Here is a 25159-nt window from a genome sequence, read left to right on the forward strand (position 1 = left end):
CCTTCTGTTCCGAGTGTCCCTGTGTCCACTGTCATGTTGGTTTATTTTTTTGCACTAAATGTCAAATGTGCAATTTATGTCGTTCCGCAGTTCGTTTTGTGTGTGTGTGTGTGTGTGTGTGTGTTACTTTTTAATAATTTGCAGTAAGATGCAGCACCTTGTTTCCACGTTGTTTTTGTTTCAGTGTGTACTGAAACGACTTGGCTACTTGACTTGTTTAGTTTCTTAAGCAAATTGTCTAGTAAAAGTTCAATGGCGTCCTGCTGTGTTAATTTAATCAGAGGGTCCCCAATCTTTTGTGCACCACGGTCCAGTTTCACGCAAGACACTGTTCCCACGCACTTGTGGGAGGGGGTGGGGCGGTCATCGCATAACTAAACACAATAACGTGCATATTGTATTAATAGCATACTTACATCTCATATATTACAAGTGAACCAAACTCACCATAATGCAGAATCAGTGGGATTTATCATGTATCAGTGCATAAAAAGAAATACAAAAAAATGTAAGGTAAATGGTCGGAAATTTTCATTTCTTTCATGACACACCCTGCAGACCGCGACATTTACAAAATTGGAAATAAAATAAAAATTAAAGCGTTTTTATTCTTTATGTGCGGCCCGGTGACCAAATGATACCCGGCCCTGTGGTGATTAGGGAGGCCTGGATGGAATAATAGGAATAGTTTGATAGAAATTACATTTGTTCAACCAAACGTACTTCCTACTATCAAGATGGTTGTTTTTCCGGACGTGTGTAATTGTGTGTAATAAGTGAGCGTGCTGTAGTGTTTGTGTTATTAAGAAAACAACCTGGTTATATATAGGGGGCGGGAACAATGGGCGGGTCCAAGGGGCGTTTCTGGCCAGGAGCGACATCCGAGCGCTTCCGTGTTTACAGAGGGGGCGCGCGCGGAGAGGCGGCCGCCTGAGTCCCGAGCCGAGCGCGGAGCAGTTGAGGGAGAGCGGCAGCGGCGGCGGTGGCGGTGGTGGAGGCGCTGAAACAGGACAGCGACTGAATGGTCAAAGGGCTCCAAGATTGATTTTTACAGCGGAATGTTTACTCGAAGGGGTCATGGAGACGTCAAGAAATCTACACAGAAAGTTCTGGACCCAAAGAAGGACGTTTTAACCCGGTTGAAGCATCTCCGGTCACTCTTAGGTGAGCTGCGGTGCTGTGACAGAGGCTCTGCGACTCGGTGACTGACTGACTGACAGACAGGACCGTGCATTAGCTTAGCAGGCTGGGTGGCTAGGTGTGCGGACCAGCGAGCAGACGAGGGAGCTAGCAGGCTAGCTAGCTGCGTGTGCATGTCAAGCCGCGAGACGACGTGCCTTTTGTTTCCCCTTGAATGAAACGCTCTCAGACGAGAAGAACGCCACCTGGTAGCCTGCTTTGTGTTCGGGGACGTTTAACGCGTGTGGTGTACACCGTGTTCTTTGGCGTACAGCCGGTCAAGTGGCGATGCTAGCCCGTGTCAGGTGTCATTTGGGTTCAATTGTTCTGGCTAGCGTGCTAGCTACGGTGGCGAGCTTCTGGCACAGTTGCACAGTGATATTATAACCCCGCTGTTCAGGATAAACGAGCCGGCTGTCCAACAGAGACAGGGCATGTGGGATCAGATGGTTTAAATCCAGTCTGTTCCCAGTGCTTTTGCATTTGGTGTGAGTGTAGCCACAGTAATGGGTCAGGAAATATAACAGCAGGTGAAGTAAGTAAAGCGAATTGAGGTCTTCCATTCAGACAGTCCCAGCCAGCATTAATGCACACGAGCTGCTACATGTGCTGATCTGACTCTTTATAAAAGCTACTGCAATGCTTCAGGGATGTGCATGAACAGCTGTTGTTTGCTTTGCAAGTAATACTATTAAAAAATACAGAATGCAAACAATATGACCCAAAATGATATCCTTTTGTATGAGGAGATTTGAAGGCTGGTGGTGATTCATGTGCTGGTTTTATCCCGATATCTCGGATTGTCCACTTTACTTCCTGTTCTGGTATCCTGCCGAGGCACACGACCAGCAGCAGTCCAATTGTCCTGCTGACAAACTAAACAAATCTGCTTTTTATTGCCGCCTCAAACACCTTTAACATCCTGCAACTTCAGAGTGACCTTTCCTTTTTCCCTTCCAGAAAGATTGTAAGAGCTGCATTACACTGACACCAAAAACCTTTAAAAGATTTCTAAGTCACTAAGTTAGCTCAATCGAATTTTTACTTGGACAGGTGCGATTCCTTAGTTTCCTCTCCTTCTTCAATAAAGACTTTTACTTGTTTCTTATGACTGCATTTTAAACTTGGATTTCACTCCTCAGTATATAATACTCTCAATCATGTTCACGTCAAATTAACGGAAGGAATACAGTTGTAATTGCAGCACGCATGCATTTTTTAAAATCTCAACATGTATATTTAATCATCTGGTACGCTTGCCTCTCAGAGTAAACACGATCCCGGGATATGAAATCCTAAAAGTTAGTCATGGCACCTGAAGGCACTGGAAGCCTGATCATGGGTACTAGATAGCAGACCACACATAAGTAAGGCTGGTAATCATTTATTCATTGTGGGTGCTTATGAGTACTTTCGGTAATATGGTAAAAATAAGTGTGTCATTATTTGGATCTCAGTCTGTCATGCATGTATGCTTTAGTGTTCTGTGGTAAAATCCGAACATTTCGATGTTTTTAGAGCTCGATATTTAATTTTGGAGTTTTACATTTTTTTAATTTTGTAGTTTTATTGCTTTACACCTGAGGCTGGATGCATACATGCTGATCTTGCACAAATAAAAGAATCTGGATTAATGGTATACATATTGTAGATACCCAAGCAATGTTTTCTATTGGAGCTCATCTGTTTTGTTATGTTTTTAAATAATTTTGTACACCCGAATCCATAGTTATGATTGACTCAGGGTTTGTCTGGGTAGTTTACATGATACTATATGTAAATCTTGTGCATACAGGTGCTATATTTATAAATATGGTTTTGTTTGTTTTTTTTTTTTTTTTTGGTTTAAAATTGGCATGACATATCATAATTTAGGTATAACCACAGATGTGAAACTGTTTTGCAGCATTCAGTGCTCAGTAAAAGCGTTGATATGACAACGGTGAGCTAATTTCAGTGCACTCGTCAAGCATAGAGGAAAGTCTGCTTTTCTATATCAGCGATTATATTAATCATTTCGCTAGCATCACAAACGCAGAAACAGGAAGTAGCATGACACGTTTTACTATTCATGGTACTTAAAGCGGATATCTTACACACCTGATGCTGATCGTGGCATAGGCTAAAGAATAGCGTTTACGCTTCAGTAAAAAATGATCTAAGGCTAAGCACTAATGTAGTAATGAGTGTCATATCCGTACCTGACTTTATTCATTATAAGGTGCTGACGATTGAATGAGCGGAAAGATGTGTATGGGTTCAACAGGTTCACGACATTGCGAGCGATGAGAGCACCTGTTGTGATGAGAGCACCTACAGCTTATTATGTTGTGTTTAAAAATGTCCAAGCACATGTTCTCCCTTCTCAAATCTGTACATAAAATCTAACTCAAAGCAGTCTAGATGGCTCTGTAGATAAGCACATTGCATTTGTTGCATTTTTGTAATCTGTGCATTAGTAATGCACAATTTTTGTAATCTGTGCATTAGTAATGGTTTTGTGTTCTGCATCGTATAAAGAAAAAAAAAAGGTGCTTTTCGCAAAAGAATGCGTTATCAGTCTCAACCTTAGATGCAAAACAAGCAATTTTCCTACTGATAAAAACCTATGGCGTCAAAGCACATGCTGTCTGGCAGTTCATGTCTTAACGCTTTACGCCTATAGGAATGACCCAGATTTCATGCAAGTGGTAAAATATTGAGGGTTAGAACTTTTTAAATGTTTATTTAATCAGTCAATTATTTATTTAGCCTGAATTGTAATTATTCATTTCAGACCGAAGATTAGTAGTGCTCGAGACTGAGGATGGTAATGCTCATGACATCATTTTAAACAATGTGGGACACAAAGGTTTGCGAGCAGACATCATTGGCCAGTTTTTGAGGTTTAGCATCTGTATCCACTTTTGCCTGATGGCTGATACACATGGAAATGCAGATTCAGCAGATTTAGTTTTTTTTCTCATGCATTTAAATGGTAATATAGGAGCATATTTTTTCCTCAGTTAATAATGTGTTGCAGCGAGAAGACGAGTTTAGAGCTCTGGTGGTTGAAAGCAGCTGAAAGGATTTGACTAATTTTGCATGGCTTTTTTTTGCATGTGTTTTTTAAGAAAGTATTCCTGGGTAAGTCCAGGGGAAGGCTTCTACTCTGAATGCTTTCCCTTAATTGGATATAATTAAATACAGGAAGTATTAATGGTATTTGTGAATGATTTGGCTAACCAGTCATGTGCACACAGTTTTTTATTTTTTATTGTGATTGACTTCACCAACCAGAACCTATTTTATAGGACAGGACAGTGTGGTCTTCAAGATGTTGTTTAACCTGGAAAATGTGTTCTTGTTGATATAAGGAAATGTCTTTTGAACTTATAATGAACTTAGAAAACTTATAAGTTGTCTTGGGAGTTTACTGTCTGCATTGTCAGTCACTAGACACAAGCTGTTTTTTGTATTATTACTGCATTTGACTTAGTGCAGAAGTGGGCAGTGAGCGCTCGGAATAATGCTGTTTGTGACCTCAGTAAGTAGACGCAAGTTAGCAGCAAGTTTCTCTCTTTCTGCATATATTTCAGTTTGCTGATTGCTGATCTAAATTAGAAGTGCTGCTGGATGCTGTAAACGGCCATGTTGATTTGATGCCACTTGCTAAACTTGAGGTACGAAGGTAGTTTTAGGAGTTGTAGGTTAATGGTTACAACCTTACAGCATAAATTCAGGAAAGAAAAGGAGCTTATTTTCCTCTCATTAAAAGTAACTAACTATATAAAGAGTCTGAAAGTATAATGTTTTGTCTGTTAAAGAAAGAGAAATTGTAATTCTCTGCAGGTTATTATTCTAAAAGCAGAATAACAAGCGATGAACTTTGTTGTTTTACCTCGGTGCAGATTAGTTTTGTAGAACAGAACAATCTGGTGTGTGCTAATCCATTCTAAACACTTGTCTGTGTTGTATGCTTGATGGAAAAAAAACCCTTAGAAATACAGAAGGAAATAAATGCATAAATTCTTACATATGTGCATAAATGTGGAAATGCAAAAATGGTCCATATAAAGTAGATGCATAAAAATGTAAGAATTATAGCAATTAAAATTATTTATTGTATTTATAATGCATTTATTCCTGCGCTTATTTATTTATTTTTTATTTTTGTTTGTTTCGGAGTCTTCCATAGTGTTAAGTGTTGAGTCATAACATGTTTTCTACTGTTTGTGAGCTTGTGTCATTTCTGCTTGTTGTGCAGACGGGAAAAGTTGTTTATTATGACTACATGGTAAATGATTTATTATTGCGGCTGAACAAATCAGCGTAAGTGTGCTGTAGGTCAGGACTATTTTGGCTTTCAAAAGACAGCAGTTTATGTCTATTTTTATCTTGTATCATGTGTTTATTAATTTTTTTCTCCTCTTGTTTAAGCTGTTCTGTTTCGAGTCCTTTTGCTCGTCATATCAGTGTGTGCATGTTTTGCTGACTCCACTACTGTTTCAATGTCAAGATTAGTAATCAGCATTTACAGAGCACTCCACGGCCATAATTTCTCTCCATGTTGTTTTTGTGTGCATGCACAGTGCAAGATAAGGCAGGTTCGTTTAACCTTTTAGGGCCTAAATTTCTCTCTTGGACCACTCTAGCCTTACAGAGTGCTGCCCCTTAATAATACTGAGGATTTCCTCCGACTAGCTGCTTCCTGTACAGATAGGAAATGAGTGATGGGATGTTGGATTTTCAGACCTCCTTTCCCTTTTTCTTTTCTTTCTTCATTCACTTGTCATTTGTTTTTTTTTAAGGATTTATTTCACATTTACACCCTAAATCTGAGTAGTATGCCCTGCTGTGTGTAATTATGGTTATTTCAAACTGGTTATCATGATTTTGCAGAGTGTATACACCCATGTGCAAGATTCTGGCTCCACCTTTAAATGATATTAGTTATAGCGAGAAAGCTGCTATGTGTATGTTGCACTCAGTTGGGCTTGGCTGAGTTTGGTAATTACTGGAACACCTGGTCACACACAGCCTGTCTTTAACTCACTTTCCTGTTATGGGAACAAGGACAACTGAGCAAAGCGTACAGCTGGGTGTTGTTTTTCAATTGTGCACTCATATCGCTTTTGTTTTGGATGACAGTTCTCTCTATTTAATACACTCATGGAGACAGATATAAATGCCAACAGATCAACTTTGCATTCCAGATAAATAATTGTGTGTGTGTGTGTGTGTGTGTGTGTGTGTGTGTGTGTGTGTGTGTGTGTGTCAAGGCTTACACTGTACCATCTAGTGTGATTTTTGACTGCATCAAATATGAATCATATGGTGTTTGTTTCACAGCGTGAGAAAGAAATGTCCTATAAATGTGTTTGCCCAAGCTGTCAAATGATGTCAGATGTCCAAAAATTAAAATGCATCATGTGATCAGTGTCTGAATTTGATTCATATCAGACGTGTGCTTCTGGTGTTGGTTACTGTTGCCTAATTGAGCAACCATTAGCACCATCAGTTAAAGCCAATCTGTGACTTTGTAATCATTAACATTGTCATGTTGTTCTGTGACAGATCCCCTGTATTGATTACTTAGATGGAATTATCATTATTAGAAGATATAAGTGATTATGATAATCATCTTGAATCCCAATGAGACATGAGCAGTAAAGACCCTCCAACATGTTCCTGCCTGTTGCAAGTTTTTAATTATATATTGCTGTCGTCTCATTAAAGTTAAAGCTGTTGCATGGTCATGCTCGAAGACTTTGATTATCGACATTACCAGGAAATTTACTTTGTTGCATTTGATTTTAGTTCCTCTTCTCTGGATGGTGATTCATATCCATGCAAAATTCTGGTTAACAAAATAAGATTTTTTAGTCCTGTAAGGTTGGGACTTTTCCCTGATTAATTTACTATTTAGAGAAAGAAAGATCAGACAGAAAATGAAAAATTATTAGCATTCTGGTTTTAGTATAGAAGGGTAGAGTCATGTTTTCAGCTGTGCAGTCAGGAACTGCTAACTGGCTGAGGAAATTGCAAAAAAAAGGTAATAACAGAACATTCTTGATGCACACATTTTGGCCGTTTAATAAACACACGACTAGCAGTGAGGCTGACTGCACCCCAGACCTCCTCACCCTACATCTTTACCTGACTACTAACTGTTTTTAAGCAACGTGAGTGAAAACCACAGACACCTCCATGTTGAACTTTTTTGTCAGAAACCCCACTCTTCTAGCTAGCTGTAGATGAGTGATGTTTGTTGACCTTGAAGCAGCAAACTGCTTAGTCACTGTTATAGATTTCCACAGGCTAATATGTCTGCATGCTGATAAAGCAACCACTATTTTTTATACAGGGTTGTGTGTTTACACTTGAGCTGTATTGATTCGACTTTTAAAGATGAGACCTTCCAAAGATTCCAAACAGGAATTCCAAACGGAGGGGGGTAAATTTATTCATTTGCTTATTTGTTTGTTTATTGATCTATTTGGTCAATCGGAAATTCAAAATTGAGAGACTTGAGTCTTGAGTCATTCAAGTCTGATTCAAGTCCCAAGCAAGTCAACATGCAACACAAGTCCTGACTGATCTACTCAAATCTTTAAAAGAAACAAGGCAATGAATTGAGCAGCATCAGTAAAGTTTTTTAGATTTATCCTCTTTTTTTTTTCACGTTTTAATGCATAAAATTACGCCATTGCACCACCTGTTTGTAACCATTTCCAGGCTGGGGTAATTATTAATGGTATTGACATTTAACTTTGTCCGGGCGCAGCTGCACCGTGATGCACTCTCACAGAGTGAGCACATTTGTAATGTGATTTCCATCTCCATCTCGGATCGAGTTGTAGATAGCATGACTCTCATTGTAAAATCAGGTTTACAAGTGCCCCTGTCCGTTTCTCACAGCCAGATAGTACGTGAGCATTTTTGCGAAGGGTTTCTCAGTCTGAGCTCTTGCAAGAAAAATGCATTAAATATTCTCGTACAACAGCTGGCAGAGACGAGCATTATTAAGATGCTCATTCTACTCAAATGACTTACAATTAGTTCTGCACAAATCATTTACACAAGCTTCATTTTTGAAAAATGAAAACCATTATAGAGAGCTAGTAGTTTGAGTGGCTCACACCAAACTGATAATCCTGACCCATCAATCAATCACTTATAATTCTTATCTGACTTGAAACATGATGAATTCTATTGTGAAATATTTAACAGTGTCCTCATATTTAAATTAGATTTCATTTAGTGGTCATGTTAAAGAAACCTTGCACCCTTTTCTCTATAAAGGTATAAATGTTGTGAAGGATAGGTCACCTGTGTTCTGACAGGTTATCTACAGATCTGTCAATTTCCATTGCATTTGCATTTTTATTTGAATGTCTGGCTTACTAATGCAAATGAGCAAATGGCCTGTTAGAACCGAATTCGCTTCATGACACGATTCTTTGTTTCTGTGCAAAATAATATAAGGATAGTAGATATGCACATATTTTTGTCCACTCTTAGTATAAAGCAAAACTGGTAGGCTGGTGAAATGTTTTTAGTCTCTAACTCAAATAGAAATTAAAGACATTAATCCAATTCACCATGTCATTGGACAAAAGTTTGTGGACACTTAATCACCTTCATAGATGTTTTCATAAAAGAACATACACTCTATAGACAAAAGTTTGTGGAACATCCTATTACACATTTAGTCCCCATTTGCTGTTATTACATGTTCCACTCTTCTGGGAAGATGTTTGACTAGATTTTGGAGTGTGCTTGTAGATATTTGTGCTCATTCAACCACAAACCAGTGCCTACAAATAACTAAATAAATTACCACAAATCTTTTTTTTTTTTTTTATTAAATTTTTATTTTTATTTTAGTTCTAGGAGAATTACACACCAATGCTGGTGGCACAGATGTTAAAATATGTGTTTGTGCAAATGTTTGCAAATCTCATAAATCCATATTCTGTTCACAATCAAAAAAATGTTAAACTGAGAATATGTATTATTTTAAGGAGAAGAATAAGGTCATTTTGAATTTGATGGCTGGGACAGGGCCATGTTTACCACTCTGTAGCAGTCACGTCTTCTCTTCAAATACATCTGTAATAGATGCAGTATGCAGTTACCATTGTTTTGCTCAAATATGCAAGGCCTTCCCTGAAAAAGACATTTTCTGAATGGAAGCATTTGTTGCTCTAAAACCTGTATATACTATTGAGCATTGATGGAGTCTTTCCAACTGTGCAAGCTGCCCATTCCACAGGCACTTTGAATTGAGCACTGATAACAAGCCAGATGGTCCCTCTCCTCTTTAGTCCATGGTTTCCAAACAGAATTTACAATTTTAATTTGTCTGACCACAGAACAGTTTTCCACTTTGCCTCTGTATATTTTAAATGAACTTTGGCCCAGAGAGGATGTTGGTTTCTGGATTGGTGAAGCGCAGCCTTTTTTAAAAATGTATTTATTTATTTTTTCTTACTTTTGAGAGACTCTGACTGAAAGATACCCAATCATCTTACTGACCTGTAACACTTACTTTTTCCAGATTTTTGTTGTCACGTTCCCAACCTTTTTGAGACATGATGCAGCCATCAAATGAAAAATTACTTTCTTTTTGCGATCGAATGTTACATTTTGTGTGTCAGTACAACTTTATCCTGTCTGGTGTTGATGTCAGGCTCTTTGTTGTAAGCTATTAGGTGGTGCAGTACAGGTTCGGTGGCATTCAGAGGCCAAAAGGAGTGCTCTCATTTTACTGACAGCTTTTATTATTGCAAGGGATGTGACAGAGCTTTAGCAGGGCAGGGAGTGGTGTAGGCTGATCAAGCCTGTTCCTAGATAACAGTTTAATTGCAACGCCTACATTCCCCTTCCGTTACGCTAAGTAGCTAAAATATGTTATGCTAGAAACTGGAATGCTTTTATGCCAAACCATTACACGCTCCCTGGAATATAATTGTGGTTTATGTGTTGTGCTACTTACCGGTATATATGAACTTTGTAGGAGAGTTTATAAGGTTTTACTAGTTGATTATATTTGGCAGAAGCTGTGGTGGTAGTTATGAATTTTCTACACCATAAAATATTGGCACACTTTCCAGCCATATGTGGTTCTTCCCAAAACTCTTACCACATAGTCGGAGGCAAACAATTGTATAGGATGTCTTCGAATATGGTAGCAATACATTTTTCCTTCAACTAAACTAGGAGACCCAAACCTGTGCCAGCATTATAATGCTCCTGTATAGAACGCAAGCTCTATGAAGTTCTGCTTTACATGGGTTGGAGAGGAAGATCTTGAGTGGCCTCTATAGAGCTCTAACAAAAGGCCCTTGTGGCTGAATAAGCACAAATCTCCACAATCACCCTCCAAAACCTAGTGAAAAATAGTGGATCCAAAAAGTGTAGAGGCTTTTAGAACTGCAAAAAGGAACTAAATGTGGAATGAGATTGCAGAATGCACATGCAAATCAGGTGTAGGTACAAACTTTTGTCCATAGAGTATGTGAGTTTCTTTTAAAAACATTTATGAAGATTATTTAGTATTAAATAAGATGAAAACACTCAAACACTTTAGTGACTATGTGCTTTTTTATTATTATTATTTTTAAGTATTTTTACATGTACATAGCAGCGGTAGTTTTCAGGAAAATGGAAATTTTTCTTATTATAAAATAGGAAATGTTTTTATTTATTTAGTATAATGAATAAAGCACTGACATGCTATTAGTTGGCAACTTGTGATTTTTTTTTAGTATTAAAATGACAATTATTCTTTTTTTTAAGTAAGATCAGTTGATTTTCATGGAACATGGTTGAGGTTTATAGCTGATCTTTTGGCCCTTCTCCTTTAGTTCTTCTCTGAATCCTTACACAATGTAGCCACGAGAAACATTAGAATGACCAGAGATGAAGCTTTGTAAAAATCACGTTGTTGTTTGGCAAATAATCTGTGAATAGTATGCTTTCATTTAGCATCATTACGGGAGCAGAACACAATTTTCTTTTTTTTTTTTTTTTTACTGTTCTTAATGTTATTTTTGGATTATTAAGGGTTATCTGAATTGAATCTGGACAGTGGGTGAGGCAGTAAGGGGACAGGCGGCTTGCAAAATAAATTGCCTGTAAACAGAACAGAAATAAAATAGGAACCGTTTATCTGAAATATTTTTCCAACGTAGATTTATACTGTTTTTATGTAGCAAACTTAAAAGACTTGTTGTTTATCTGACTTTTGAAAATGGTCTAAAATCACCAAGGGCCTAAAAACTGTTTGAATCTGTCATATAAAATATCACTATAATCATTAGTTGGAATCACTGGCTTAGTTGGAATCTGTGTTTATATCAGAATTATTTTTGAGCAGTACTTCCTCAGTACCATCGATCTCGGGTATCAGGCCAAAACCAGCAGAAAGTGGTGGATTAGATATCCGAAAGCAGAAAAAAAGACCGGATCCAATAACCATTCTAACCTGAAATATCAATTCAAAGAATTGCTTGTGGTTTAAAATCATACAGAAGGTGAAAGTGGGTCATATAGCCTCACATTGATGATAGTAACCAATTATCTATTCAGCACAACAAACACGTGTGTGGGGGTGCTGTTTTCATGTCAATTGTATTAAAATACAGTAAGATTCATGCTTTTGAACATCCAATTCCACATTTAGTCCACATTAGATTTCTTTAGCAGGCCACACAAGATCTTTCACTCAAACCAATGTAAACCATATCTTCATGGAGCTTGCTTTGTGCACAGGTGCATTGTCATACAGGTTTGGGTCTCCAAGTGAAGAGAGAATTTCCTATACAATTGTTTGCCTCCAACTTTGTGGTAACAGTTATTGGAAAAATCACTTAAGGTTGGAAAAGTCAGATGTACTAATACATTGGTCCGTATAGTGTGTAAAAAGTTGATTAGTATTATATGTTCAGATGTTAATAGTCGTCATCGTCTTCTTTTCTTCTTTTGGCTGCTTCCATTGGGGTCACCACAGCGGATATCTGTCTCCATACTACTCTGTCCTTTACATCTGCCTCTTTCAAACCAGCAACCTGCATGTCTTCCCTCACCACATCCATGAACCGCCTACATGTGCTTTCCCTCTAATACACTCGTTTCTAATCCTGTCCATCGTCGGCACTCCTAATGAAAATCTCAACATCTTCAGCTCTGCTACCTCCAGCTCCACCTCCTGTCTTTTACTCAATGCAACTGTCTCTAACCCATACAACATCGAAGGTCTCACCACAGTCCTATAAACTTTCCCTTTCACTCTTGCAGATACCCTTCTATCACAAATCACTCCTGTCACTCTTCTCCACCCATTCCACCCTGCCTGCACTCTTTTCTTCACTTCTGTAACACACACTCTATTACTTTGCACTGTTGACCCCAGGAACCTGAACTCCTCCACCTTCTCCACCTCTTCTCCCTGCAACCGCACCACTCCACTGCCCTCCCTCTCATTCACACACGTGTACTCTGTCTTTCTTCTACTGACTTTCATTCCCCTTCTCTCCAGCGTGTACCTCCTCCTCTCTGAGCTCTTCTCCACCTGCTCCCTACTCTCACCACAAATAACAATATCATCCGCACCATAGTCCATGGAGACTCCTGTCTGACCTTGTCCGTCAACCTGTCCATCACCACTGCAAACAGGAAAGGGCTCAGAGCCAATCCTTGATGCAATCCAACCTCCACCTTAAACCAGTCTGTTGTTTCTACTGCACAATACACTGCTGTCACACTGTCTTCATATATGTGCTGCACCACCCTCACATACTTCTCTGACACACCTGACTTCCTCATACAATACCATCAGGTGTTAATAGTCTCTGAATCTCAAAAACTGTCTGGACATGATGGTTAATCCAACAAGTAAAAATTGCTAATGTAAGTCGTGCATCAGGTGCTGGGATTCAGCCTGAGTAGATTCTATAGTAACACTAGTATGATGTCCAAAAGAACTCAGTGTTTTGAGTTTAAACACAGCTCATAGGGAATGAAAACCTTTGTTCTGTCAATAGGAAGTTCAGTTTATTTTCTTTCTCTGGTCGTTGAACCTGTTTTTCCTCTGCTATGTATTAAATACAATCCCAAAATACACTCCCATGCCTTCAGCCAAGCATTTTGTCCAGTTTTGTGTCAGGTTCCACGGTAATGAAGAGCTGTGCAGAACTGAGCAGATCATCCCGTCTTTTCTCTAAAGCATATTAATAAGGAAGCTGAAAATTAGTGTGTCTGTGGCTCCTTAGTAGTGCTTAGCCAAGGCATAACAGCGTAGTTGCACTTTTTTAGGGGAACGTGCAAACCAGAGCTGATCCTTCTGCATTAATGTTTAAAAATCCATTCTAGTTAGTGACCTGTAACTTTAAATTACTTGTTCAGTAAAGACAACCCTCATGCAGGTGTTTTGAAATCAGTGCGATGATCCATGTGTCATGAAAAACAAGAAATGCAGTTGTGTGAAAAAAAGTCATACTATTATAGCATAATAGCATGTTACATTAACTGCCGAACAGTAGCAAAGATACATTTTCTACTTATGGCGCTTTTGTGTTGAAAAGTGTGTGTGTGTGTGTGTGTGTGTGTGTGTGTGTGTGTGTGTGTGTGTGTGTGTGTGTGTTTGTGTGCCCACACATGCACGCAATCAGTGATAGTAACTTTCTGATGAAATCATTAGGGGTCAAAAGTGTAGAAGAAATTGAAATTTTTTATATAGTATTTTTTTTTTATTGTATTATACAGTTTAAATTTTTTTCTGTTGAAGTTCCCTATTTGAAATCATACTTGTAAAGAAAATGGTAAAGTCAATATATACTATAAGTATCGCTGTGAATTATTACAGAACATGCAGAACATTATACACTGAAAAACAATCTGTCAGTGCATTGCTCCTGCTTCGTTTGACCGTTTAAAAAAAAAAAAAGATTTTTCTTAAAGCATTTAATCCTGCCTTCCTCAGAAGTGAATATAATTAAATATAATTGCATTTCACTTTCACCAGCATGCCGATGTCGTGCCATGCTGAAGTGCCATCATTGTTCAGTCTGAGCTAAACTTGGCTGTATTAGAAGAAGGGGAGGAGATGTTTCTATATTTCCTACTTAAACATGATACATGTGCAAGTATGATTACAAAAATACATGAGTCTGCTGTCTGTAATTTTGCAGTTGTAGAGCAATGTAACGTAATTATGCCATAGCCGTATATTAGGCTACTGGATATTCTCTAAAGTTTTAGACAAAAATAAGACAAAAGTAAGAAAAATTGTGATTAAAGAATGATCATAAAGATGTTCATTTATTTATCTACAGTCAGTGCTTCATCCTGATCAGGGTCACAGCGGATCTGGTGTTCCAGGATCTCTGGATGTGAGACAACACTGTACTGTGTCCTGAACACAGGAGCATGGCAGGATGGCATCAAACTATTAACAATTATTAAATCTGATGACATGTAGACCTTTTTATAGGGCACGCACATAAGGTCATGCTGTGATGACTTTACTGTTGGTATTTGCCCAGAAAATGAACAGGAAAAAAAGTTTTTTGCAGTAAATTTAACCAAACCATTTTAGACAACACATCTATTAAAAAAAATTGTATATTAAGGTGGAACCCAATCTTTTTTTCAAGAAAATAATATTTTATTTGCAAGTGCTATGACGATATTACTCTATGAGTAATGTATATGATCTGAGACCTGAACTCTGTGGCAGGATGGAAAAGTTACATCTGTCTGAACCTGCCACATGTTTTATTAGTCTGTTAGAACAACACTCAAGCAAATATGTGCACTCAATATTTAACACTTTCAAATAGATCTCTCTCTAAATATATAAGTGCAGCACCAGGTACCTTAGATCAATTTCTCGTGAAAAAAAAAATCAATAAATAAAAAAATAAACAAAACAATAAACACTGCATCAGCATTTTTCCTGCAGAATCAGCATGAAATTGTTTCCTAAACAAATGTCCATTTGAACACACTGCCTCAAGTCATAAATTCCACAGCTAAAGAAATGTATACCTCCTAATGATGTATAAGAATGTTTTACATACTTGCATTAGTTTTGGTCATCATGCCTTTTTTTATTTTTTGCGCAATAATTTTGCTGAAAGTTTGCTGACGGAGCTTTTCAGACATGAAGCAACAATTTCCATTAAGACACTTCTTAAGACTTCTATCATTGTCTTTGAACATTTTTGTTGACTGAGGATTACTTTGTGCACTGGGTCATTGTGATGCTGGAACAGGTTTGGGAGTTCCAGTTCAAGGAAAGAGTAAATTGAATGCTACTGCAATTTAAAGTTAGCCTGTACAATTGTGTGCCTCTAACTTTGTGGTTACAGTTTGGAAAGGAATCACATGACTGAAAAAGTCAGGCTCCTGTTGAGCCTCTTTGTTTAATTGATTTTGTTAGTTGCTGGTATTGCTGGAGTGTGTTAGAGAAGTAAAGAAAGGAGTGCAGGCAGGTTGGAGTGGGTGGAGAAGAGTCGCAGGAGTGATTTGTGCGAGAGTGTATCTGCGAGAGTGAAAGGGAAAGTTTATAGGACTGTGGTGAGACCTGAGATGTTGTATGGTTTAGAGACAGTGGCATCAAGTAAAAGACAGGAGGTGGAGCTGGAGGTAGCAGAGCTGAAGATGTTGAGGTTTTCGTTGGGAGTGACGACGATGGACAGGATTTAGAAACAAGTTTATTAGAGTAACAGCGCATGTAGGACGTTTTGGGGACAAAGTGAGGGAGGTGAGATTGAGATGGTTTGGACATATGCAGAGGAGGGACATAGGGTATATCAGTAGGAGAATGCTGAGGATGGAGCCACCAGGAAGGAGGAAAAGAGGAAGATCAAGGAGGAGGGTTATGGATGTGGTGAAGGAAGACATGCAGATGGTTGGTTGAAAGAGGCAGATGTAGAGGACAGAGGGGTATGGAGGCAAATGATCCGCTGTGGCGACCCCTAATGGGAGCAGCCGAGAGAAGAAGAAGCAGTTGCTGGTATTCATGTAATATGTTCTCACCTCCTATAATAATGAGCAGCTAAGGTAAAGAGATATTCAGGCTGGCACTGTGTTGGGATTGTATCACTGGAGGAACACAGACTCTCTCACAGTTTGTCTGCTGTTCAGATACCTTCAGTATCGACCTAATCGAAGCTACTGAAAATGTTATGAGGAAATGTTTTGTAAGGCCAAAATCCTGTAGCATACATTCAGCCTCACGAGTTCAAGAGGAAGTGTACGAGGCATCGCTGATGTTAGCGCAATATAACGTTCCTCCTAAGTTGAGTGTTTAATGATTGATTGCTCTCCAGCTCAGGATGTTGTCATTGCCAGCTTTCATTTCTCCATCTCTACACAGTTTATACTGCTTGTTCTCTCTTTCTCTGAGGCTGTAGCTGCTGCTAGACTCAACCTATTTCCCCAGAAAGAAAACAACACAGTGTGGAGTGTTGAAATCATGATATCCACCCATTAGATCATTTCTGCTCCTTTGTGTGTGCTTCAAATTCAACAGCTTCCTTCCTTCATTGAATTTATATACAACTTTGATAATTGTGAAAAAGTGAAAAGTAATTTGATGGAACCGAATGATTGGCTGTGTATCGCAGAGAGGCGTATAGTCAGGAAAAGGAAAATTATGCAAATCGTAAATTAGGTGTTAATGCAACTCAATTGTTTTATGTTTCTGATGTCAGCTGAATATTTCCCCTTATCAGACCTATTCTCCTAATATTTTGCCATACCATCTCATTCCCTAATACTGTTGGAAATTAGTGTAGGATTCGTAGTGCTGGAGTGCTGAGAGGTGTGTGGGGAGATTGAGACATTGCTCTTATTACATACTTACAGAAAAAGTGCCACAAAATAGCATTAGTGAAAATTGCATATTAGTGAAATTAATGAAAGAAAGGACAGCAGAAGAGGACAGAGCCGGGAGGGCGGGAGGGAGGGAGGGAGAGGGAGAGAGAGGGAGAGAGAGAGAGGGAGGAGGGAGGAGGGAGAGAGAGAGAGAGAGAGAGAGAGAGAGAGAGATAAAGACAGACAGACAGATGGACAGACAGACAGAGAGAGAGAGAAAAGGAGAGGGAGAGAGAGAGAGAGAGAGAGAGAGAGAGAGAGTCTGTAATTTTATGTTACAAATGCTTTGACAATGTAAAGACTTTCAGCCTGCCAATAAATGTGCTTGAATCTTGTGAGAGGAGAGGCATAGAGTGATTAGAGCATATAAGAGAGGAGATAAAGACTTTTACGTTCGAGAGGAAGAGAGTGATTCAGAAAGATGAGAGAGAGGAGAGATAAAGACATTAGGAGAGAGAAAGAAGGGCACAACAGCAGCAAACTAATAAGAGAACTGAAGCAATAACATGTACTCCTTTCCTATGTGTGTTTGGATGTTCATTAACCTGAGAGTTTGGATGCTAGCCAGTAATCAATAAACTGTGTTCAAGATTGAGCAAAACAATATATTGTAATAACAAATATATATACCTGCGATATGGACAAAAGTATCGGGACACCTGAATTTTCCAGATGTACGTGATTCTTTGCCAGACTTTTACTACAAAGTTTGTGCTACACTTGGACCAAGGAGACCCAAACCTGTTCCATCATGGTTTACATGGTATGATATCGAGTAAAAGCTCTAAAACCACATTCCAAAATCTAGTGGAACATCTTCCCAGAAAAGTGGGGGTTATTAAAACAAGAAATGCAGACCTGATGTGGAATGGGGTGTTTAAGAAATAATCACATACGAATCTTATAGTCAGGTGTTCACAAATCTTTGTCAATATAGTACATGAATATACAGTGGTCCCCCAGAACTCGCGGGGGTACCGTTCTAAGACCCCTCACGAGTTCTGAAAATCTGCAAATTCTGGATGCCCCTGCTGCCCCTAAGATACCTTAGTGAATTCATCTAGGCATTGTCATGTCACTTTACACTTTACACGTTACCGAACATTCGGTCCCGCTGCGGATTCCTGTGAATTTTATGATAATCCGCAACTTGCTGTTAGTTAGGTTCCAAATGAGAACCCACAAATTGTCCGAGACGCAAATTATCGGGGGTTCATCAACATCAGACTGAAGCATTTCAATTGTAGTTTCAGCTGATTGCAGTTGGTTTTATTCTCCTCCTGTACTTATGCAGAATTATCAAGACCAGATGGTTATCTGCACTACACCAATATTTACACACATCCTTGTGTTTTATAGTCTTTTTTTGGCTATTAAATGTTGAAGCAGTAAATGTTCACACCCATGTTTGATTGTGTCCTGCTCATGAATCCAAATCAAGTCATTCTGTTCAGGTTCAGATAATAGCAGGTTCTACAACACAGCATTGTGTACTGTACATGCTCAGACAATTTCTGTGATTTCATTATAATCCTCGTTCTGTGCAAAAGGATCATGCAGCGCAACCAGCAAATCAGTGATCAGATCTATCTATCTGTCTCTCTGTCTGTCTGTGTGTGTGTGTGTGTGTGTGTGTGTGTGTGTGTGTGTATATATATATATATATATATATATATATATATATATATATATATATATATATATATATATATATATATATATTTTGTTTTCCTCACCCTATCTAAATAGTATTATTTGATTTTATATGCCAAATACAGTTTACATTCAAGGACTAATCACTGAGTAGTGGATAACTACACTTTAATATTATTGATATTATAGACTTACATTTAAAACTCGAAAAACAGAAATGACCCATATTAAAAATCCTTACAACGCATATTAGCACTGAGTAATTCTGTAGTATACAGCTGTAGAGGCATATCACTCATGATCTCACGATCTGCTCTCATCCACAAAAGGATGGAGTCCTTTCAAGGAGGATAGTATCAAATAATTTTTTTTTCATTTTTTATTTAAATGTTTACATTTTTTCAGCAGGGGTTCTTTATCAGAGTATTTAGAATTTTAGGAAATTTAGCTTCAGTTTATTGTATTGGATGCAATTTAGTCTATGATCTTGTTTTTACTCCACTACACTTGAAGTAAATACATAAAATGTGTTAAATGTGAACCTGTCATGAGACCACAACTGTAACCAACTGTTCTTACAAGAGTAGATGTGGAGTAACGTGTTCTCACTGTGTGTCTGTAACAATAGAAAACTCTCTCCATAAAAAGGTATGATCTCATAGACTGATACTTTTACTGACACAAGTTGGAGGACACCTGACTGTAAGATTTATGTGCTTTTTGAACATCCCATTTCACATTTAATTCCCATTGTTTATTATAATACTGTAGCATCCACTCTTCTGGGAAGATGTTCCACTATATTTTGGAGTGTGTTTGTGGAGATTTGTTTATTCAGTCACAAGGTCATTAGTAAAGTCAGGTACTGATGTAGGGTGAGGAGGCCTGGGGTGCAGTCAGTTATCACGTTCATTCCAAAGGCGTTCAGTAGGGATGAGGTCAGAGCTCTATAGCAGGCCACTCAAGATTTTCCACTCCAACCCATGTAAGCCATATCTTCATGGATCTCGATTTGCGCACAGGGGCATTGCCATGCTGGAAGAGGTTTGGGTCTCCTGGTTCTAATGAAGGGAAAATGTAAATGCTTCCACATTCAAGGACGTCCTATACAACTGCCTGTGTTCAACTTTGTGCTAACAGTTTAGGGGCATATCCACATATTGCTATATACATTTTGCCTATATAGTGAACCGAAGATAATATCTTTTTACTGTTATTCAAACAAATGTAGAAGGTAGTACTTTCATGGGAGTAATATTAAAGCAGGCGATTTGTTTCTGTTTTGTCCCTCAAGTACAGAAATATTGTAGTTTATCCATCACTAATCATATTGTCTCAGGAGTTTTTCCTTGCCATCATGCTACTGGCTTGCTTATTAGGGACAAATAGAAATGAACATCTGGCTTTCACTATATAAATAATAAAAATGGAAATGGACTTCATGTTTTGAAGCTTGTAATCATAATCATAACCGCGTGCTCTTTTTTATTTTCACAGATATCACAGAGAGACAAGAACTGAAGGCTTTTTTTGAGACCAACTGCTCGCAGATTTATTTTATCTTCTATGAAAATTTTGTTACACTGGAAAGTAACTTGAAACAAAAAGGTACGTTTTGTATTATGTCTTTTTAAGTGCTTTTAGCAACTCCGCTGCCTCTTGAGTTGCATTCAGCTGTGTAGTATTTTGTGTGCACTTCAGCATTGTGTTACAGATCTATAATGCTTTTATCTGATCTGGTGCATCAAATCAGTCCGACCTGGCTGATGGTTCTAGGAACTGTGTTTCGTTCAAAAGGCAGAACAGTGAAACTGATCAGACATGACATGAATAAGACATTATGTTGAATGCATATGGTTGTGAGTATGTAGCTCATTGTCAAAAAACATGTATCTGACATTTAAGTGTTGTTTAATGCATGAGATGACCTGTATAGTGTTCTTTGTTTGCATCAGTCTGCTAATTGTTCTAAATGACAAGCAGGCATTAAACATTAGCACTGTGAGCTTTTAAATTATTAAAACTTACATTCTGCCTATTTGCACTGAGATCATTATGACACAACTGTCAGGAAATACTGTATTTAGCCAGGGGTCTTGAGTTGTTTTACACAGAGTTTTATTATAATTCTTTTTGTTTTTTTATAACCATCACGTCATCGAGCAACGCCATGTTACTCTTCAGTTCAAAGTGCTGAGAAAATCCTTCTCTCATTAACAATAATTGTATAGATTCCAGTGTTCAGATGTCACCATCTCTACTATAGCAGAATCCTGTATGTAAATATAATGAGATACACTATATGGACAAAAGTATCGGAACACTTGACTTTTCCAGACATATGGAGTTCTTCCTCAAATTGTCATTAAAATGGAAGCACAAAATTGTATAAGATGTTTTGGGTTCCATAGGATTAAACTTGAACTAGGAGACCCCGAACCTGTGCCCCTGTGCACAAAGTGAGCTTCATGAAGATCTGGTTTGCATGAGTTGGAGTGGAAGATCTTGAGTGCCAGGCTATAGAGCTGGAACGCTGTCTGCACATCAAGCCTCCTCTCATACATCATACCTGACTTTACTATAACAACCTTATGGCTAAATGAGCACAAATCCCCACAGTCACACTACAAAATCTAGTAGAACATTTTCTCAGAACAGGAGATTATTATAAGAGCATGTTCAAAAAACGCATATAAATATCATGGTCAGGTATCCTCAAACTTTTGTCCATATAGTGTATTACATTTCAGGTGTCTGAGTGAGCATTAAATAGTGTATGAACGTTTCCAGGTTAAATGTTCATGTTAGTGAGGAAGGCTGTTCAGTTACGTTCATGGCTAGACATCAGTAGACAAATTGATCGAATAAGAAATAAATCAACCGGGTTCACTTCCTGTTTTATTTATTTCAATTGTACCACAGCGAATTGTCTGTGATTATGTAAAAGTTTTAAACAACACATAAATCTTTATTAGTTTTATAGTCACAGAACTATAGTGTAGTAGATAGAAACAGTAGTCTCCTCACCAGCCTGTAAAAAAACTAAAAACAAAACAAAAAAACAGTACAGCTTCTCGTGTTATTATTAGAAACCAGAATGTCCGTGTTGAATGTTTTCCCATGGTGGAGAAATTACTGACCACAACAGAGCACTGACACCCGAGACTTCATAAGCACTAAATAAACTTTTATACTCTCTCTTTACACTCTTATAGACAACTTTACCATGTCATACTTTACTAAATAACAAAAGAGTATACAAGTGAACTTGCTGTGAATAAAAAGTATTAAAAAACATTAAAATAAAACTATATGAATTATTTAATTGTATGGCCTGGTTCCTCTCAAGGTTTCTTTTCTTTTTACCATCTCGGGTAGTTCTTCCTCACGGTCTTCTCCACTGGCTTGCTCATTATGGAGAAATGTATAGGGACCAATTTCTGACACTAGAATATTACAAATAATGTTAGCAACCTATTTAATTTAACAAAGCCACTTTGGGACAATGTCCATTGTTAAAAGCAATACTAAAAAAAAAATTAATATTTACACACAAAAAAAAAACATTATTGCCAACCACAGTACAGGATTTGGTGTGCATTAAAAATGATCAGTTTATTATTTTTCTGCCCAACAAGTCTGTTATTCAATTTATCTTTGGATAAGTTGAACTTTTTTTTTTTATTGGTAGCTAAGCTTGTTTTTTTCCTTTCAGGGAACAAATCTCATCGGGAGGAGCTGGACTCCATCCTCTTTATTTTTGAAGTAAGTATAGAGAAATATTATGAACCAAGCTGTGTGATCTTTAGGGATCTTTCTCTTTTGTTTAATGTGCATCATGTCATTATTTCCTTGAATTTTTGAACAAAGAGAAGTGAATATGGTGCTTTATGCCATAATAACACACTTCACAAAACAATAGAGATGTATAATTATTAGTTTCCTCAAAAAAATATGAAAAACAGATTCTGATATTTTGATACCTTTTGAATAGAAACTTGTGTTCCTTGCCATTATGGCATTATATCAACAATTATATAGTTGGGACATTTGTTACGGTTACAGTTTTGAGCTTGGGGCAGCAAAAGTACAGACGTAATTATAACAATTGTAAGCATATTATGATATTCAGTTCTGTCTAATAGATATGCTGGTTTAAAAAACAAAACAAAAAAACATACATGATTATCTGTTTGTCCATTCAGGCTTTGTGATGCTGTTTCAGTTCAATCAGCAGGTGTGTGTTGCTCTCTTGCACCTCCTGGAGGCACAGTATTCATGTGTTGTTTCTCACCTGGCTGAAATAGCAGCTCTAGTTTCCACTACAAACAGACAGGCTGGCAGGCCAAGGCCTCTCTAGTTACATTTGCAGAGGGAGATGAAAAATGCAGCATGGTAATAAGGAGACTGTTTGCATTGTGTCAACAGAGGTCATCTGAAAAGGTCATTCAGGAAAAACGGTAGTGTTTCATTCGCTGTATAGAAGCCACTTCAGGGTGTGCATGAAATACATCAGACTGGAATTTGGTTCTTTTTTGTTTTGTTTTGTTTTGTTTTGCTTTTCCTTTAAGAACTTATAATGTGTGCACATGTCGCACTAAAATGTACTGATTTGTGATAAATGAAGTTGATTTATTATATAATAACAGCCCTTACATTCTTTTTCTACCACTGCTACCTGCCAACAAGAGCTATTTGTTAGTCATTTAAAAAGATGCGTTCCAATGTTTATTCATTAATAGTTCAGTTTAATGTGGTGAAAGATCAACAGAAGTAGTTAGTTCCTGTTATTATTTTTTGTTTAAACAGGTTTAAACAGTTGTCACCTCAAAAGCCTTCCTTTTTGTTATGACACAAAAATGCGAAAACAAAACCGTTCAGTCTTCAGCTGATGTTGAAAAAATTGAAAGCTGTTAAAAAAATTGTAGCTTTTCTATTACAAAGCTCTGACACTGAAGACTCCTTTTGAAAGTGCTAATTAAAGTCCCTGAGGAAAATAACAACACTACTTAAGTGCTTGTGTGAGTTGTTTCTGGAGAAATTCTCTATTATTATATCTATTAGAATGAGCACAGTAATATGAACTTTATTTATGTTTAATACATTTATACACTTGAATGTTCCATTTCTCTGTAGCTCTTGCCTTTTTTCTTTTTGATGACAATGTTTTTCATCACTGGAGGATCATCTGTAATGTGGGTTTAAATCCGTGCCTTATCATAAACTTCTGCAATACAGTCGTCCAGCTCAAGCTGAATACATTAGCTATGGTGGCAACCTTTTCATGGTGTTTAAACATAGCCACCTTATCTTCCAACCATATAGCATGATGCTTAGTAGGATCAGCACTAGTGCTACCTGAAGGAACTTTCTTTGTAGCAATGGCTAGAAATATAATAAGGCAAAGTAAAGTTGCTATTTGTTATGTTTTGTTTGACTCGTATTTCAGACTCAGCAAACGATATGTTTTAAATTTGGTGCATTAAGAATAAAGGCAGAATATGCATCTCTGCCCCTTCATCATATATTTTTTCCTAAAAATAGCATCAGACTATTAATCAGAAAAGGAAATGAACTAATCTCTGAAAATCAAACCCCTCTCCCCTTTCTGATGCATTCTCTCTAGTCCTCTGTTCTCATGAGCTGCCTTCAGCTAAATAATTTTAATAGTACATGAGACCACATCATGGATGTACCACAACATCGGATCTGCTGCAGAAACTGAAAAAGTTTGTGTGTTAAAAAGAAACTGGAGTTGCTGAGCTCGTATTTATAATACTTAGTTATGTTTGCTGAATACTGGGTCCATATCTGGTTCATGGTCCTCCAGCTTATGTCTCCTGGTCAGTTAATTCATTATTCATCCTAATGACTGGGATGAGGTTTAAAGCCAAGATTAAAAACCTTCTATGAGACTTTTATTGTACATATCAGGACTTTTGATGTTGTGGATTAACCTGTATCTTTGCAAATCTATTTAAAATAAAAAACGAAAAATCACATGTACAGTGAGGAAAATAAGTATTTGAACACCCTGCTATTTTGCAACTTCTCCCACTTAGAAATCATAGAGGGGTCTGAAATTGTCATCGTAGGTGCATGTCCACTGTGAGAGACATAATCTAAAAAAAAAAAATCCAGAAATCACAATGTATGATTTTTTTAACTATTTATTTGTATGATACAGCTGCAAATAAGTATTTGAACACCTGAGAAAGTCAATGTTAATATTTGGTACAGTAGCCTTTGTTTGCAATTACAAAGGTCAAACGTTTCCTGTAGTTTTTCACCAGGTTTGCACACACTGCAGGAGGGATTTTGGCCCACCTCCACACAGATCTTCTCTAGATCAGTCAGGTTTCTGGCCTGTCGCTGAGAAACACGGAGTTTGAGCTCCTCCAAAGATTCTCTATTGGGTTTAGGTCTGAGACTGGCTAGGCCATGCCAGAACCTTGATATG

The 25159-nt window shown here is 37.7% G+C and overlaps 1 protein-coding gene across 1 annotated transcript in view; it reads left to right on the forward strand.

Annotated features, from left to right (window-relative positions):
• Window positions 1–907: 907 nt before the first annotated feature.
• ralgapa2 (Ral GTPase activating protein catalytic subunit alpha 2) overlaps window positions 908–25159 on the forward strand; it is a 103990-nt gene continuing 79738 nt past the window's right edge. Inside the window, 3 exon segments of the mRNA XM_046855790.1 lie at window positions 908–1164; window positions 20197–20307; window positions 22415–22464. Of these exon segments, the coding sequence (XP_046711746.1) occupies window positions 1059–1164; window positions 20197–20307; window positions 22415–22464 (267 nt within the window). The 5' untranslated portion in view covers window positions 908–1058.

This window comes from Silurus meridionalis, chromosome 8, assembly GCF_014805685.1.
Source record: "Silurus meridionalis isolate SWU-2019-XX chromosome 8, ASM1480568v1, whole genome shotgun sequence".
Lineage (NCBI taxonomy): Eukaryota > Metazoa > Chordata > Actinopteri > Siluriformes > Siluridae > Silurus > Silurus meridionalis.